The 17,852-nt window shown below is 36.6% G+C and overlaps 1 protein-coding gene across 5 annotated transcripts in view; it reads left to right on the forward strand.

Moving 5' to 3' along the window:
* Positions 1 to 17,852, forward strand: part of MAGI2 (membrane associated guanylate kinase, WW and PDZ domain containing 2) — a 1,419,055-nt gene that overhangs the window by 1,258,893 nt on the left and 142,310 nt on the right. For 3 of the 5 annotated variants that reach the window (XM_058297943.2, XM_071215009.1, XM_071215008.1), the window contains 2 exons: positions 5,953 to 6,142; positions 15,314 to 15,355. In XM_058297943.2, the coding sequence (XP_058153926.1) occupies positions 5,953 to 6,142; positions 15,314 to 15,355 (232 nt within the window). The remainder of the gene's footprint in view (positions 1 to 5,952; positions 6,143 to 15,313; positions 15,356 to 17,852) is intronic. The other 2 variants (XM_058297944.2, XM_071215010.1) reach the window with 1 other exon arrangement.

A 17,852-nucleotide genomic window follows, 5' to 3' on the forward strand; every position in this document is an offset into this window, starting at 1 on the left:
CAATCCCATTATTAAGGGTTGAATTGTGTGACTTCAAAGTTCCTTCCACCTCTGCAATTCTCTAAAGTCAAAATAATAAATTCTCTGTATCCCCTCCTAAATTCCAGGTTTCCACAAATACAGCAACAACTCATCTACCTTTTCCTAGAAAGACAATTCTTCTGTTCTTTCTATAAACTCACATATTAAACATAAATACTATTTGGCGTGATATATTGAAAATACTTTTGCTTTCCCTCTATCAGTATAGTCTTTATAACATGGAATATTTGAAACAATGCAAGTTAATATAGCCTATGCAAATTAAATCTGGTCCACAAGAAAATTAACTTTGTAAATATTCATATTTCAATGTAAATATATATAATATATTTGTACATATGTGTACATGTATATGTATTTATTCCCCCAAAACTAACAATCACTTAATCACTCAGAGTGGTGCTTCTGGATATTCTTTAGATACTGGTATTCTCTAATAACACCTAGCCTTTCTGGGCATAGTACCCTTATAAATCATCCTGAAATTCTGATACAGTTGTAGGAATCTTTTTGTGAGACTGGGGTAGCCAAGTTGGCTTAGCCGTCTTACAGATGATCTTTTCCTGCCATTAGATTGAAACTAATTACTGCCTAGAGTGTAGACAGGTTTTCCAGGGTTCCATTTTATGAAATGTTGAATTGTCTAACTGAATGTCTAAAACCCACGAACAGAAGACAATTGTGGCAAAGTGATTCAAGTTGGAAAAAAAAACTCTTAGAACCACATCTTCTGCCATTTTTCTTCACTCTCTTAGTAAGCAATTCAGGTGAAAGTGGTGCCTAGTCTGGCCAATGAGCAGGGAATTCTCTGGTTTGTTTTGTCCTTCTATTTCTTTGACTGAGAAAATATTTAACTGCTTGAATTTTTCATTTTAGAAATGGAGATAATATAATGTTACATACTTTTCAAGTACAATAATTGGCTTAACTAAGTAATCTGCCTCAAAAACGGTTTGAAGACATGTAAAAATGAAATATTATTTGGGCCCCATAAATTCCTGAACTCCAGATTTCTCTCAAACATGATCACAGAACCAGGAGCTAGAGATGAGGAACAGATGCTGTCAGGGCCGTAGAACACTCTCACCAAGCTTGTCCTCATTTAGGATTTGGCTCATTTGATCCACAGAGAATGTCAGATGGGAAAACAAATCTAGTTTGGGCTTAGTAAACCCCTTAGTGATACATGTGTGGTTTTAAAAAGAGGTATTTTTAAATGTTTAAACATTTCATTTTAAAATGAAATTTGGGTTCTCTTGACCAAAATCTAAATAGTTCCTTTCCTATCATCACCAAACTTAAATCTGTGCTCTGTGGTTACACACATTTTTATCTAATTTAACAAGGAAACTTGCCACCTCATCGTGGTGCTACAATTATGCAATCTAGTGATTTCCTTATATGAACCACATTTACACAAATTAAGCCATTTGGCGTAATTACAGCATTTGCTGCTATTATAGTAATTACATCTATAGCCAATAATTCCAGAAAACATTTTCTAGAACTCAATTTACAATTAATCCTGTACCCATGCATCCATACAAAAGCTAAGGCTTCAACTTCCAGGGTCCTAGGCTGAGTGAAGATAGAGGTAGGTCAATTTTATGTCCTTCACATATCTACACAGAAACTCTCTAGGCTAAGGGTAATAATGAGAGGCAAATATGGTATAATGGTTTAGGGTGCAGTCCCTGAAGGCACGCTGCCTGCATTCAAATTTTATATTTTCTCCTTACTAGCTATGTGACCTAAAACTAGCTACTTAAGCTCTCAAGTTTCTCAAGACATTCAAATGTCTCATGACTCACATGTATAAAATGGGGATAATAATTTGCTGCTCATATGGTTGCTGTGAGGATTCAGTGAGTTAATTAATCCATATGAAGTGCTTAGAACAGTGCCTGCACATGTTAAGCGCTTGAAACCTTTACCTACTGTCATCAAAGTAAACAGACTCTCCATGCATGAACCCTTAATAAAGCAACCTATGAAATGAATATCATTTACTAAACCATTAACTTAAGCATAAATATATAAATATATGCCCACAGAATATGGATCTATATATGTTCTCCTCTGAAGAAGATTATTGGGATAAGGAAACATTATCCCGAGTGAGCTCTGGATCGTTTCTCCTCCTGGTCCTATATCATTCTCTGACCCACTTCCGTCCTACTGATCCACATCCTAAACCAATCCAAGTCAAGCTAGTCCCTTCCTGTTAAACAAGTAACACCTTAATTGTAGTGAGTTTTCGTTCTTTCTGTCTGGAAGATATCCCTTTTCATTCTTTAAGTACAGAATCAAGCCAAATGCCTTCATTTCCTAACTCTGCACTGAAATAGTGAGAAGATAGGTTTAGGCTACTTCAGCTTTTATAGGAAGAAAATAGTTTCTAGAGAGAGTACTTTGTATGGGGGGGGCAGGAAATCCTGCCTTATTCAAAAACCCTCTACCCCCTGCATCCACCCTGGTATCAGAACCTGGGATTTAAAAAATTACCAACACAATGATTGTTTTTTTCTGTTTTCTGTTGATGTCCCTGTTATGGTCCATTGTCCAGTCTGTCCACCAAGATTTCAGTGACCGTCAGTCCTTCATTCATTCACCGAAGCCAAGGATATGAGGCTTCTCCTGGTTTGGGAAAACAACTTTGCTTCTATTTTTTCTTAATCCATTAAGATGTTTATAAATATCAGCCCAGGTATGGACACCTGTGGGGCTGAACAGGAGAGGCCCAATCAGAGTCTTTGTTGTGAGGTAAAAACCCAGCATTTAACACAAATGATAGACCAACAATAGATCAAGACCAGAAAGCTAGTAGGTGGAGCGAGTGAGGTCCATGGACCTGGGCACAGGGACAGGATGAGAATCTAGGAGGTTCATGAAGGTAGAGAAGAACAAGTGAACAAAGTGTGTCCCAGTTGGAAGGTACCAAGTGACCAAGTTATGTAAGAAAGCAGGGAGAAGTAAACAGGATCCATCCTTCAGGAGGTGCAGTCATGTCAGCACATCAGCCCCGGTGAGCTAGGTATAAGCTCCACTTCCAGGGCAGATAGTTTTCTCCATAGCCTTCTGGGTCAGAGCAGGCAAATAACTGAATTTTTGCAGGGAGGAACTGTGAGTCTACTTTTTCAATCACTTTCATGGGCTCAGTGATTTTTCTGCTCTACAGTCTTTTAAGAAACCCTGACAGAGCAGCTCAAGGGTTGGTGAATGTCACAGTAAGAAGTTGTGAAGGCTTTACTAAGCATGAATTGGACTCTTGGCTAATTCCCCAATCTCTATGCTACAGAAACTGTAGAATTTGTCCATCTGCCATAGAAACTTTCCCAAACAGTGCCTGTAGCATTATTTGTTTTGTAGTTTTAAGAAGGTTTTCTAGAAATACTGATATTTCGCCTGAAGCATGCTTACTCCAATGACTCCTCATGAACAATACATACACCAGGCAAGACATATGTGAGTATCAGATAACCCTAAGTGGAAGATGGAAGAAGAAATAGATATTGCTGAAGCCCTATGGTGATGAGTGGGATACTACAGCTACTTAGAGCATATTTCTAACTTATTTACTTTTAAGAATTCAAAACTTTGTGTTTGGAAACAAGATGGAAATTCACAAAAAGAATGCATCTACATGGCTCCTAAAGTCAGCTAAAGTGAAGCATGAAAGAATGATATGTTCTTTAACTACAAATCAAATGTGGGCCTTCTATTTAATAGCAAAGTTACCCAAAATGGATGACCAAAGATACTCAGAATGACTTCCTACATGAATTTTGCTATCAAATGGATTATGAAGTACATATTTAAAGAATTTTATTAAATCAGAGCAAAAGTCCCACTGAGCAGAAAATTAGTTAAAATTCTAACCAAACTTACCAATTATTTCCCCCCAATATATTACTATGCAAACAAGCACTGTTGTTATAGTTATAGGTTGGTTCTGACGTGGGTACTGCCAACTGACAGCTGTTGGACCCCAAACAAACTTACCCTCACTTACCCTCACTGTACTTCTAGAGATTGTGTTTGAAATGAGGGAATCAAACTATACCAGAGGTTTTCTATCCTTATTAGCTATGGAAACTTTGTTCAAGTGAAAGCTTGGGCAGTAATCTATTATAGAAAAATTAAAATAAAGCCAATCTTAATGAGAGAGGTGTCAGGTGACCCATTCATTGCCCAGTTTACTGACTTCAATAGAATACTTGCCACAGTCCCAGGTGGGAACTGGAAGGGGAGGTCACAGAGTCTCTGGTATTATGCAGAGCACAGTTGGAAAAATGCTGGTGTATATGGTACCTCACATCCCTTCCAGCTTTAAAATTCCCATGATTGATAGTTTAGAGCTGGAGTCAGGGTCCTGACCAGTGTGAAAAGAAAAGCAAGACTGTGCAGTAGGGAATGGAAAGCCATAATCCTGCCAAGCTCAAAATATTGCATATCAAAACTGATTTAAAATAACCCATGATCATATTTTATTCATGATTTGATACATTCATTACATGAATGTTTTCTGAGCAGTCATTATGTAATGATGATACAACAATGAGAAAGATGCAGCCCTGTCCCCAATATGATCTGTTTGCACAACATAAGTAGACTAGTAGTTGTAGTTAGGCCTGATGTGTCCTGGGCTGGGGTAGAAAGAGGTGCTGTGGGAGCGCCCAGGAGCGATATGTAACCAGACCAGGGAAGGTTGGTGAAGGCCTTCTAGGGAAGGAGACAGCTAATCTAAATCTAACAGCAAGGTAAAATGAGGAAGGGGGATGGAGGCGTGAAAAATGGGTAAGCTGTGGGTAGAAGGAGAGAAAAGGAAAGTTTGCAAAGTTTCAGAAGGAAGAAAGAACTTGGGGACACGAGGTAAGATCATCAGTGAATATGAGAAAGTTGAGCAGGGGCTGGGTCAGGAGGAGCCTATCATGCCCAAGTAGGGAGTTTGGCTTTTATCCTGAGGGTTATTCAGACCCTCTGCAGAACTTTAAGCAAGAGGATAACCTAATCTAATTTTTAGTACACCAAGTTTAGTCAAAACAGAAAGGCAGAAGTTGAGCTTGAAGGCAGAATTAGTTGATTGCTGAATGAAGGTGAAGTTGGCAGTTCCAAGAGGTGACCTCAGTGATACTCAGTTACCTACTTGATAAAAAGAACCTTGTTCTTGCTTTATTTGCCTCACACTGCTATGATGAGAATCAAAGAAAATGATGAATGTGAAAGAGCATGGTCAACTGGGAAAGGCTCTACAGATCTTTACTAAATGGTGGTACTAGCAACAGCAGCAATTTGGGAGAGAAACTACCTGATCAGCAGTAAATGGGACTTAATAGAAGACTTTGAACATTCATAAATTCCAGACAGTTTTTTAATTACTTATCAACCATAAGTAAAGTGAGTCAATGTTCATGTGTAGGAGGCTGTTGCAATATGCATAGGTGTCAAATGAATACTTGCAGACTACTTTATCTTCTATTTTGGTAAAAAAATGGCGTAATACATTGGGACAATCTTGGGAAAGGAACAAATAATACCATTCATTTCTCAGCACCATAAATTACCTCAAGATAATTTATCTGTATTTTATAGGGGATAGAGTAAAAAAAAAGCCAGACTCAGAGAGATTAAGTGAGTTGCTGAAGATTACCAGCTAATAGGTGGCAAGGGCATATAAATGTGCATTCAAAAGCCAGGCACTACTTTATTCATAACAGTCCATGGTGTTTTATCATATAGAGATAGCATCTTTTATTTCAAGACACTTACTTATACCGAAGTTTTTAGTGTTTCATGGAAGAAAAGTCGGAAGTGCATAATCTACTTAAAGGTGAGCACTCTGCTGTGTGACAAGGAAAATAGCAAGAAAGACTCCATCAGTCATTTTCTCTGTTTTCTTGCACTTTTCAGATAATGGACCGATGGGAGAATCAAGGCAGTCCTCAAACGAGTTTATCTGCTCCGGCCATACCACAGAACCTGCCCTTCCCACCCGCCCTTCACAGGAGCTCATTTCCTGACTCAACAGAGGCCTTTGACCCAAGGAAGCCTGACCCCTATGAGCTCTACGAGAAATCTAGAGCCATTTATGAAAGTAGGCGTAAGTGACAGCCACATAAAACAGGGTGCATTAATAATAGCTGGAGTCCTGCCAGGAGTTATATTGAAGTCGAAATGATCTGGCATGATTTTATATTCTGAAGTGTAAAAGTATCTCAAAAGTAAAACCAACTGAGGTAAACTTTTCTAAAAAAAGCCCACAGGCTCTAAAAAGAAAGCTTATTATCTCTTGGGTTTAAATGTTACTTCCTACTTTGTTTTGCAGTAAGCCCCAGAGGAAAATCAGGATTTTTTGTTGTTGTTGTTTCCAGTTTTGTCGCCAAATAAGCAGAAGAAATGGGATTTTTATCTGTTTAATCATATCTTACCTCTGAAGCCTAGATTTTTCTTGGAGCCTTAAATGCATTCATTGAAGAAGTTAGGGCCTTGAGTAAAATGTCAGCAAAGTCCTTCCAACGCACAATCATGAAATCAACTGGTTCCAAAAGCCGCACAGAGCCAGGCTCCAATCATTTCTGCCCAGATCTTCTGCTTCTCATTTAATGCAGTGGAACCCACTTAAAAGTTCAATCTTAAAATATCACATATGCACGTGTCACCCTGTCTGAAGGTCTTTTAAAATTATTTCATTGCACTTTATAAATATTAGAAAACAAAGGTCTTTAATATTGCATATTCATTGATCATGCTCCTTTTTGCCAACTCCCAGGTCATTTTCTCCACATGTTAGAGGACAGGGATTTGAATGGCATGAATGTATAATCTCTGGAGGGAAATACACAGCATAATAAGATCAAGAGACCTCGTCTAGTGAGTCGGGTTGTAGTCCCTGGCACTCCCGTTTATGGTCTGCTGATTTCCTTTGCTTCAGGGTTCTGCCAATGTCTTGTTTCCAACTTTATCATCTGAAGCATGAATAGCAGATTTTAAATTGTGTGCCATCTCCAAGAACCTAAAATCTGCTTACTCTTTTGATGAGCTCAGAGGCTGAGAATTATGGACCCAGCTGGTAAAGGGAAAAGCAGACATAATAACCTTTTCCCCATTCTCTACAACTCTTTGTAAAAGTAATTTTGGTTGATAAAATAATTAGGACAAGTGAGCCATTGAGAAATTCTTTTCATTGAAATGACCCTTCATCCCCCTCTTTTTTAAAATAATGGATGCATCAGGGTTACTGTATTTCATTCTTCCCCTTCTGGACAACAACCAAAACATCTATAAAGAGTTGTATAATTAGAATGTCTTTGCCTTGATGGAGTAAAAACAAAGTAAGCACTTTTAGGTGAATAATAAAGAGTGAAAGTACAGCATGTAAATGCTCATTAAACTGAAAATAACTGAAAAGATTTTAGTGCAGTTCTTAATACATTTTCTTTTTCAGTAATTAAATATTATTGAACACCCACTTTGTTCTCAGCACGTTGGGAAGATTGCAAAAATAAGTGATATTCCTGCTCTCACAAGTTTAACTGGGGAAACAAGAGGAGTGAGTAGAACAGGCAGAAATCAAGATACAGTAGGGATTCTTACTTGCAGGGTGGAAGCACATTACAGGATTAAAATATCATCCTGTGTCTGTTGGCTTGTTCAATATTTTGATAACATTTAAGGAGCATCAAGCAATTCTTCCTCCTCTTTTTTGTCCCTTTGGTAGTCATTTGTTTCCATCCTTTTGCGGTTTTCTGGCCAATGCAAGGCTCTATTATCAGAACAAACCTATTCCCAGTCTTCTTGCTGTGGTTGACTGATAAGGTCACGCCCTCCGTTTCTGAGCAGGAATTGTGCATGGCTCACTTTTCAAACCTAAAAGAATTCTGATTCTGTTATCCAGCCCCTGCAAACAGCAAAGGCTGTTGCTATTCCTTGCCTTTCCCCTCCTCACCTTGTGACAAAAGGAGTAAACCAATCCTCCTTACCCTCCATAACTTTCTTTTGCTGTCGTTCTCTGGGAGCTCTTTGCCTCCACAGCCCCAGAAACATCAAGCATGCTGACTCCCCACCGGGTCCGCTCCCCAGCCCCCTCCAGCACCCTCGCTCTAATCCTGCCTCGCTTCTTGTTTTCATCAGCAACCCAGGCTAAGGTTTCTAAGGCCACAGTAATGTTTTCAGGGTCACAACTCTTAGAAAGCCAAAAGAGGGCGAGCTCATTTCCTTTCCCCATCTGTCTTTTTTTATATCGTGTTATTTCATAACACTAAATGGAGTGTGAATGAAACCCAGAAATCATGTCAAGGTAAGAAAAGCTCTACCCCTGAATTAAGGAAAACAAAAAAGAATGGTGCCACTTTTTCTAGTCTCTCTGAACAGCTGAGCAATTCACTCTGCTTGTGGATATGCAAGTATCTTGAAAGAACAAAGCAGTCTTTTGTCCTCTTATATTTCCTGGTTCCAAGTATGAAAAAGCTTGGTCTAATTCCCATCATTTTCAAATAGTTATGTGTGTGTGTGTGTGTGTGTGTTTTATTCAAAAATCATAAAACTATGTGTCTGAACAAAAGACTCATATGCAAGATTTTGATTGTGAACCACTCCTAACTCATTCCTTTGATTCATATGCATAACATTTAGGTCTGGCTTATCTATTCTTGTACCTCCCAACTCTTTTCCCTGTGAGAAAAATCAGCTGACCCAGGGAAAGTATAGAAGGGAATTCTAGCCAAACAAAGTCCTTTGGCACTTTCCCCTGGCCTATAAGATTCCCATGGTTTCCTCCCTTGCAACCATGTCTGACTAAAGCTGAAGAGATTTTTGCAATCCCCTTCAAAACTGGGTTGCTGTAACGGAGTAAAAGAATGTACCTCCACCCACAAATGTCTGCTGTACCGAGCAACAGGATGTTTGTTATAACAAGGCTGTCAAGAAATATTTGGATTCAAGTCACCAGGCCCCTGCAAATGATGGAACTGGATCAAATGATGTAAATGCTGCTCTGCCTCATTTGATTCATAATCAGATTATGCTGACATTTTAATGTGCATGCACAGGACATCTCAATAAATATGTGTTCCTGAAAAAAAAAAAAGTTATTATTTCAAACAAATGAAGACAGCCATAGGATACTAGAAACACATGAAGTAGAACATGCCAGGTGCATGCGTATGAGAGGAATGCTTCCCATCTTCATGAAATCTTCCTATGATGAGGTGAAGAAAGAGAAAGGAAGATTCTTCTACCCAGCAGGTAGGGTGGTGCCTCTGGCAGAAATGGCACCTCCAGGCTCCACATCAATCAACAAAAATTTACAAAACATTTAGTGAGTGTCTAGAACTCTGCTAGACACTTTACAAGAGAAAAATCTTGAGAAATAATCTCTGTTCATAGGAAGCTTACAGTGAAATTGGGACACAAACAAAAACATAGGAAAGCAATTGACTGCATGACACAGCACAGCAAGTAATATCAGTATTTTATCATACAAAAATATGCAGTAAATACAATTAGAAAATAGAATTTCTCAACTCACATGTGTAAAATTCATGTTCAGTCAGGAAAGTGTTCTATGTTAGGTATCTATTAATTGTCAAAATCTCATTTAAATAATCCTGGAGAACTCTGCAAAAAGGAAATCTTTCCCACAAACTTTCTTTCACCTAAGCTTAAGCTTAAAAACATAAAAGTAGAACTGTGTCCCCAGAAAAAATCCCCAAAGAAAGTTTTCACCAAATGAGGCTCCTGTGTTTTAATATTAATTATTTAAGCATTGACCTTATGTCTTTATCAGCAATTCTTCAGAAAAAAACAAAATACTTCCACCTCTATCCTAGAATTTTAGATAAACATGACTTTCTCTTTGTGCAGATGACTTTTGATGATAACTTATTTCTAGCTGTTTACATTACTTGAATTTTTAAAAATCAGAAAATGAGAAAATACCCAGTTCATGTGGTAGGACAGGCGATGTCATTTTTAAAGTCTCTCTTCTCTGTCATTTTCCCCTGACTCTCATGAGGGAAAGACTTGAATTTTCTCTACAATCAAAAGAGGAAGGGCTTGAATTTTCTGTTTATATGCAAACATTCCCCAAGTTGGACTATGTACACCATTTCTATCCTTAAAAAAACAAAGATTCCTAAAAATCCTCCTATTTTCTGCCCTGCCATCTCTTCCTGCCACTCTTTTCATATACTGTACATGATTGCTTCCTTCCTTCAACCACATATTTCTGATATGATCGGAAGCTACTTTTAATGGCCTGGTTACCCACTAAGACTGTTTAGGGTAACCACAGATCCCACTTTGCCTAGGACAGTCCTAGTCTGTCTTGTCCTGGCATAATTATTAATAGCTTTCCTTTCACACTCAAGATAGATTATGTGGTTTCCTTTTATTACATGATCTATAAAGGAATAGATATCATTACTGTTCAAGAAAAAATATATATTTCAATATACAGACCACAAATAAAATGTGTAATACCTACTCAGATAAATAATCTCTTTCAAGTTAATTTATTTGACTGACCGAAATGCCCTGTTGGTGGGTGAATTTTTGCCCACACATGTTTTATCCCTGATTTGAGAGATAGACTCCTGTGGTAGCTTGTCTTGGGAGCCAAACACCCTGTGGACTCCTCCCATACCTAGAAAGTTGTTCAGATGTACAAATCTAGAGCATGGCAAACTGAGAAGAAAAAAACAGTTGGCAAAGCTTTATACATTTAAGTACTATGACATGGAATTCTCATTCTTATCCAGGAGAATAAGTCAGATACAACATTGCAGTAATCACAGGACTGAAAGGGACTTAATTTCATCTGTCTTCCCGCCCTTAGGAAAGATTACACTTACGTGACTGCAGAGAGATGACTAGCAGGGCTCCCCTTTTTGTTGCCAGGCAAGGCAATAAAAAGTGCTTCCTAAAGAAAATGAGCATTACTCACTTTGGAATTTTACAAACTAAAGTGTTGGCCATTCTAATGAAACCTTGTTGATTTAGTAGCGAGAACCCTGTCCTGTCCTGTGGCTTTTATTTTCTTTAAGCCGGAGTTACTCTAAAGATTTGTCTTACCATCCCCAACTCACAGGGCATTTCTTGAGCATGTGCCCCACTGCAGCCTTGGAAGCTGGAGTGGACAACAAAAGCAAGAATGGACGTAGAAGAAAAATCCTCGTCCCTTGACTCATGGCTCTGCCCCTTGGTGTGAACCAAGCTGAATTATGACTGAAGTGGTCTAACTTTTTCCCCTTCACATTGAACCTTGGTTATTATAAATACAGAATTTATGAGGTACAACATGTCCACACTCCTTTGCAGAAAGACATCACTCAAATGTAGGATCATAAAAGTGTCAGGGATCCGTATAGTGTAATGTGCCTTATGTTATAATCTCTTTGGAACAGAAATTCCACTGGACTTTCTTCAAAAAGAACTCACACAATCAATTTTTCTTTCCAGAAATTAGGAAGCATTAACCCATAATAGGCAGTGGGTCTCAGCAAAGGTAGTCATCAGAGGTAACCACAGGCCAATTAAAGCATATGCTTGAGGAGCAAACTGCTGCTTAGTACACACCTGAAATGAAATTATAATTTGTAGTAACTCAAAAATGAGCTGTTGTATTTTTCATATCTATGAGCTTTCATTCTGCTCTTCTGTTGTTCATTGCTCATATTGAATCCTTTCATTGTTCAGTATTGAAGTGAAGAACTAATTTATGGCCAATCATAAGTGGATGGTTGTGCTTCTGAACTCTTGAGGTTTTTTTTACTGCTCTTTCCTTATTCATTATTGAGCAAGGGTCATAGATTGCCCTCCCGTCCTGACCCACAGCAGAGATTTAGAAAGATAGGGTAATATAAAAATATTATCGACCAGCACACTGAGGGAGACTCTAAACGGGAGTGGACAGGGGAGCTGCGCCACACAAGGTAGTAGCCATCCATGGCGCCTCAGAACCAGAGGGCCCTGAAGGCTGTGCAAGTTCTGCTTGAGTCTCGCCGTTTCCAGTCTCCTTTACCCAAGTAATTAAATATCCAAAGCAGGCAAACTGGAACTATTGAAAGATTTTGATAAATGCATGGATGCCACAGCTGCAGTCAGTTATGACATGATCATGAAAGGCCACCTTGCCTTCCTGGAGAAGATCTTCAAGTCCCTGGCCTGATATCCTCAGACATTGTGATGTCCAATAACTTATGTGAAGAACCTCCTACAAATGTTATCTGGCACACTGGAGTATTTTAGTGAAATATTAAAATGAGATATGTAAATGTTGACAGTTTTACTAATGACTTTAGCATTAGAATCCATAAAGAAGAGCAGAAAAAAATTATAATATTATCATTTTAAATGTCCTCAATGTGCTATGAAGGTTAATTCTCTACGCCTTTTCCTTATGGAAAACAAATGTACCTTTCAGCTGGAACTTTTGGTAATATTGGACTACACATCAATTTGCAGTTTAAAATATTTGTAGTTATATAGATGGATAAAGATCAGTAAATCCAGTTAAGCTGTTTGCCACTTTTAATACATAGATTTAAATGAATTTGGGAGTTTCTAATTTCAAAAATGATATCTTTGGTTCACTTTGTAAATAGCTATGGAAACATATATTTCTAACAAGTTCCTATTAAAGGAGAAAATTACTTACCATGATATGAACTAAGTAATAATGATAGTGAAGCAAAAGTTGTGGTAAAGCACACATTTTTTTTCCCAAACATTTTAGAAATTAGATCAAATCTAGCTTATGAATTTATTTCATTGGATTGCTTAAAATTTAATGCTGCTGGAATTAGACAGGAGATAGAAGGGGGGAAATGTGAGAAGTAGACTTTCATAACCCTCCTTGATTGAAAGTTATTTAGTATGTCAAAGCATTTTCTTGATAGCACAAGTTGACAATGTTACCCAGAGTGCTTTCTTGAATAAATATGAAGCCATCAGGGCTGCAATAAACTGAGCTTAATTGCTGGATGCCAAGTAGATTCTAGAAAGATTATGATACTATAGAATGTCAACTTTACAACTAATGGAAGTGTTCAGAAGGTAGCAGCCTTCCAGTCCTGACACACGTCTATATTTTTTATGAATAACTATTTCTCAACTCATAATCCTAAGCAGTCACACTAAAAATTGAGGTTTTTAAAAAAATAACAGTTTGCTTGGAAAACTAATTTGCCTTTACTCTGAAAACAAAGAATGCCTGACAGAAATGATCCTTCTGCCCATGGGGACTGGCTGCCCAGGGCACCGTGGGGAGCACGTGTCAAGGACACAAGAGGCTAGCGGTGCTGTGCTTCATCATCACCCTCAAGAGGACTCTGTTTCTTTTTCCCCATGGAATAGTGTAGAGCACTTTATATGGAGGAGGGAAAAAAGCTCAATTTTTAAAAATCAGAATTTAGCCTTATTTTGATTTTAAAAGTTTAATGATAAAATAGACTCATCTTTCCATAGAGCTTCATGTAGCACAATTATATTACAAAATTGTGTCATCTTAGAACCTTCAACATTCAAGAGGGAGGAGTTCTATTGTACTTTGTTCTCACTCTCTTCCTTTTAGACCTAAGTTTCTTAAGTTACTTCCTCTTATAAATGCTCTTGATAAGGATGTAAAAATAGTAGTCAAGAAATTCTTCCAAGCTAAAAGTGGTTAATATATTAAAGTCTAAAGCCAGGAGGGGGAGATGGTTCTGGCAGAGTATTTTTACAATTCTTTAAAATACAATATGAATTCCTGCTGTAGAGATGCTTAGTAACTTTTCATTAATCCATCTGTAATTCCTTATATGCTGCAAGAGCAAAGCAATATAATAAAATTATTACTAAATTCATCATACAGACAAAAATACTCTGCCACTCTCTCAATTAGAAGTATCTCATATTGACATAATCTTTTATCTTCTGGAGTATTTCTTGATCAGAGGTTTGTATACATATGTCTTCTGCTCATCTTATATCAAACTCAATTATGTGATATAGGAAATTCTATATTGACAGACTGTTAGGGAATAGGGAGACTATCTGAAGACGTTAGAAAAACATTATAGTAGAGTTACAAAAGGACATAGTATTTATGCATAGTTAATAATAAAATAGAACAAAGGAAAGAGAGCTTTATTGGAAAGTGCACTTAAACTCTTAATAAGTTGGAAATAAAAAGGACATTTATATATAATAAGATTTTTTTCTAAAGAGGATCTCAAAGAGTTTCTTCGGAAAGATATATCAAAATAGCTTAATCAAGTCACTTAGCATCTCTGGGCCTTAATCTTGCTAAATTAAGGGCTTTGGGCAGAATATCTTCAAGTGACTCTCCAGCTCTGACACTCTATGAATTCCTCTGTGACATTAAGAATGTTGATTTTGTAGGCAGAGTGAAAATCTACAGTTAAATTATGTCATTTTCTACATGTTCTATAGTTTTTATACAAAGAGATGATGAAAGTCTGCATTTCTCAAACACATCTCTGTTAAGTAGGGGTAGATGCATGTCAACTGGACTCTTGCTTACCCTTGAACAGTTTTAATCCATGAGCGCAGCATGTCTCGACATACTTTCGGGAAACAGTATGTAAATAGGTTTTTCTGATTCCTAGAATTCTAAATATGAGATATTCCTGCATTTTAAAAACATTTTGTCCTCATGTTCATGAATTTTCATGTTGTTAAAATAGTATAGATTACATTATAATTCTCATAATGGATCTCTGTTGCCAAAATAAACCAGTTTTACCCGACTACTTATATATATATCTACTGACAAATTATGTTTACATAACTCCAAATATCCAAATAATTGGAAGTATCAAAATATTTGGACTGGTACACATAAATCAATACAATCCTTGATTGAATTCTTCACTTTTCAGTTTCAAGGTTTTATGACACAATATCATAACATGATTTTAAAAAACCTGTATTTGTATTTTGGGATCTGGATTGACTTTACTTTTAACTTAGCATTCTTATCATGAAAACCCAAACTTAATCATATCTGGAAATGGTGATCTTTCTAACCTGAATTAAAATGATGTATATTTTTCCATTTGACTGCATGTAAAAGAAAGATACATGCATACACATATACATAAAGCAGAGTCATTCTATCCCCTGACTACCATTAAAAAGGAAAAAAAAAAAAAACATAAAACATAAGCATAAGATGGGGAGTGGGGTTATAATAACAGCAAAAAGAAAATAAAGGTGAATTTTTAAATGTCATAAATGAACTTCAATTTTAATTCCGCATTTTCCCATCCAGAACAAGTGCCACCCAGGACCAGTTTTCGAATGGATTCCTCTGGCAAGTATTCTTCGAGACTCACAGTACTGTGAACAAGCCATCTTCCATTTGTGTAACAAACCATCCTTCTGAGTAGCATCAGTTTGTTAGTATAGAATCACTATGCTAATTTTTTTCATTTTCATAAGTTTCTACACAAGGTAAAGAGCAAGTCTTGTCTTGGTGGCCCTAAATGGCTGCCAAGGAGACAAATAAAATACAAAGGAATACAGTCACATTTGTGAATTTTTCGATAAAATGTGTTTTAGTAAAAGTCTAGATTAAAAACCAGGTGTCAGACACAGCACTGTCCAATAGATATGCACTGTCCAATGCATTAGCCACTAGCCACATGTGACATGTGGGTGCTCAAAATGTGGCCACTCTGAACTGAGTTCTTCTGTAAGTGTAAAATTCATACTCAATTTCTAAGACAATACAAAAAATGTATAATATTAATAATTTTGTCTAGATTAATGTTGAATATGTTGGGTTAACTAAAATGTAGTACTAAAATTGATTTTTTTTTTTGCTTTTTTAAATATTGCTTCTAGAAAATTTAAAATTACATATGTAGCTTGCATTTTATTTATTTTGGACAACACTGGACTAGATAAATAGAAATAAAAAGCTAGTATATCTCAGATTTGCATTGAAATATTTCCAAAGAACTTATTAGAAATTTTTTTATTATAGGATATAGAATGAAAATGTTTTCTCATCAATTAAATACTTATAACAATTTAGATGTTTTTGAAACTATGTCAAATTCAAAATGCTATATTTCGATATCATTTTAAGTTAAAATAGACCATCATAGTTTCAAATTTAAGACTTATAGTGATAACCAATTGATTTAATTAAAAGGAAAAAAATATTTTTTACCTAACTGTCCCAGGAATATTTAACAGTTTTGGTTCAGGCTCTTTAACATTATTGTAGAAATGAAGGAGGAAAAGGAAGATTTCCATTTTTTTTTTTTTTCTTTTAGAATTAGTAGCGGTACTGCTTTGGACAGCTGTTTAGACAACCACTAAATTGAAAGCCAGAACCCTGAAACAATTGCAAAAATAGAGTGTTCTGTAATAATAGCACTATTTCAGGTCTGTGGACTCATAGCACACATCTCTAGAGTGTTTTCCATGATTACAGCTCATTATCCATCTCAGCATGTTCTAACACCCCTTGGAGAATATATATGTTTTAAATCATATCATTCTGTAAATTTCCATGTCATTTTTTGGATATATAGAAAATATGGATGATATTGCTTAGCATTTTATCCTCAAATAATGTCTATTTGTTTAGCATCATCTGAAAAATTTTAAAGCGTGACTATCCTTATATACTGAGGATAAAATCCCTACAATTTGTAAGAATATCTAATGCCCAGAGAGGAAACAGGCCTAATAATTACAATTTCAAAATTAAAGCAGGATTCAGTTTGGGCTTCTACATCTGTTTACTGGTCACACAGCAAGCACATTTCTTGAAAATCTCAGCTTCTAAATGTACTCTTTATTTAAATTAAAAGAAGAAAGTGAATAAGAACCACCCAATAACAAATTCCCTTGGTATGTGTACAAAATGTTATTTTTATATTTCAAAAGAATCACTACTTATAAAACAAAGTTATATTATAAATTGGGTATATTTTATTACCTTACCATCCAGGTTTTCAAGAAAAAAACTATTCCAAATATTTGGTTAAATATATATACAAGTTACAAAATTTTCTAAGAAATCATGACTGCATCCAAAATAAAGAGATCTCCCGTATTTCTTACATTTATAAAATGTCCTTTATCAAATTATATGCCATCTTAATTATAAGCTACTTTATTAGCTTTAGCTATATAATATGCTTAGGTACAGGAGCAAAATTGATTGTAAGCAGTCCTAAACAATGTATTTATGAATCTAAGTGATAACCCTATTGTGGAATAATGCTGTGGTTTGTTGGGCCTACTAGACAGGTGAGTGTCTTGAAACAGTTAAATTCAAGGGCTTGTGCACCATGGAACACTGTTGATACTCAGAGTTTAAGTATCATATCACCAAGGGAAAAAGTTAGGGAGAGAAGCAAAGGCATCTGTGGTCAGGGCCTTTGCATGGACAATTCCATCCAAAGATAAATACCGGGAACATAGAGTATCACTTTAGAAACCAAAAGCAAAAAAAGGTCTTGAAGCAGACCTTTCCATGTTTAAGGACAAAGGAAATCAGGGACCATAAAAGGAGAGTGTGGGCCATGGTGTGAACCGTTGACCATGGGGTGCGGGGGTGCCCAGAGATATACTTGCCAAATGCAATGGCTGTGTCATGATGATGGGAGGGAGTGTTGCTGAGGGGGGGGAGAGGTGGGGTGGGGGAGGTAGGGTTCAATGGGACCTCATATATATATATTTTTTTAATGTAATATTATTACAAAGTAAATAAAATAAAAAATAAAAATAAAAAAAAAAGGAACCTCAACTGTATCAAATGTGGCAGAGAAATCTATCAGAATTTGATACTG

Source organism: Dasypus novemcinctus, chromosome 5 (genome assembly GCF_030445035.2).
Source record: "Dasypus novemcinctus isolate mDasNov1 chromosome 5, mDasNov1.1.hap2, whole genome shotgun sequence".
In the NCBI taxonomy this organism is placed as follows: domain Eukaryota; kingdom Metazoa; phylum Chordata; class Mammalia; order Cingulata; family Dasypodidae; genus Dasypus; species Dasypus novemcinctus.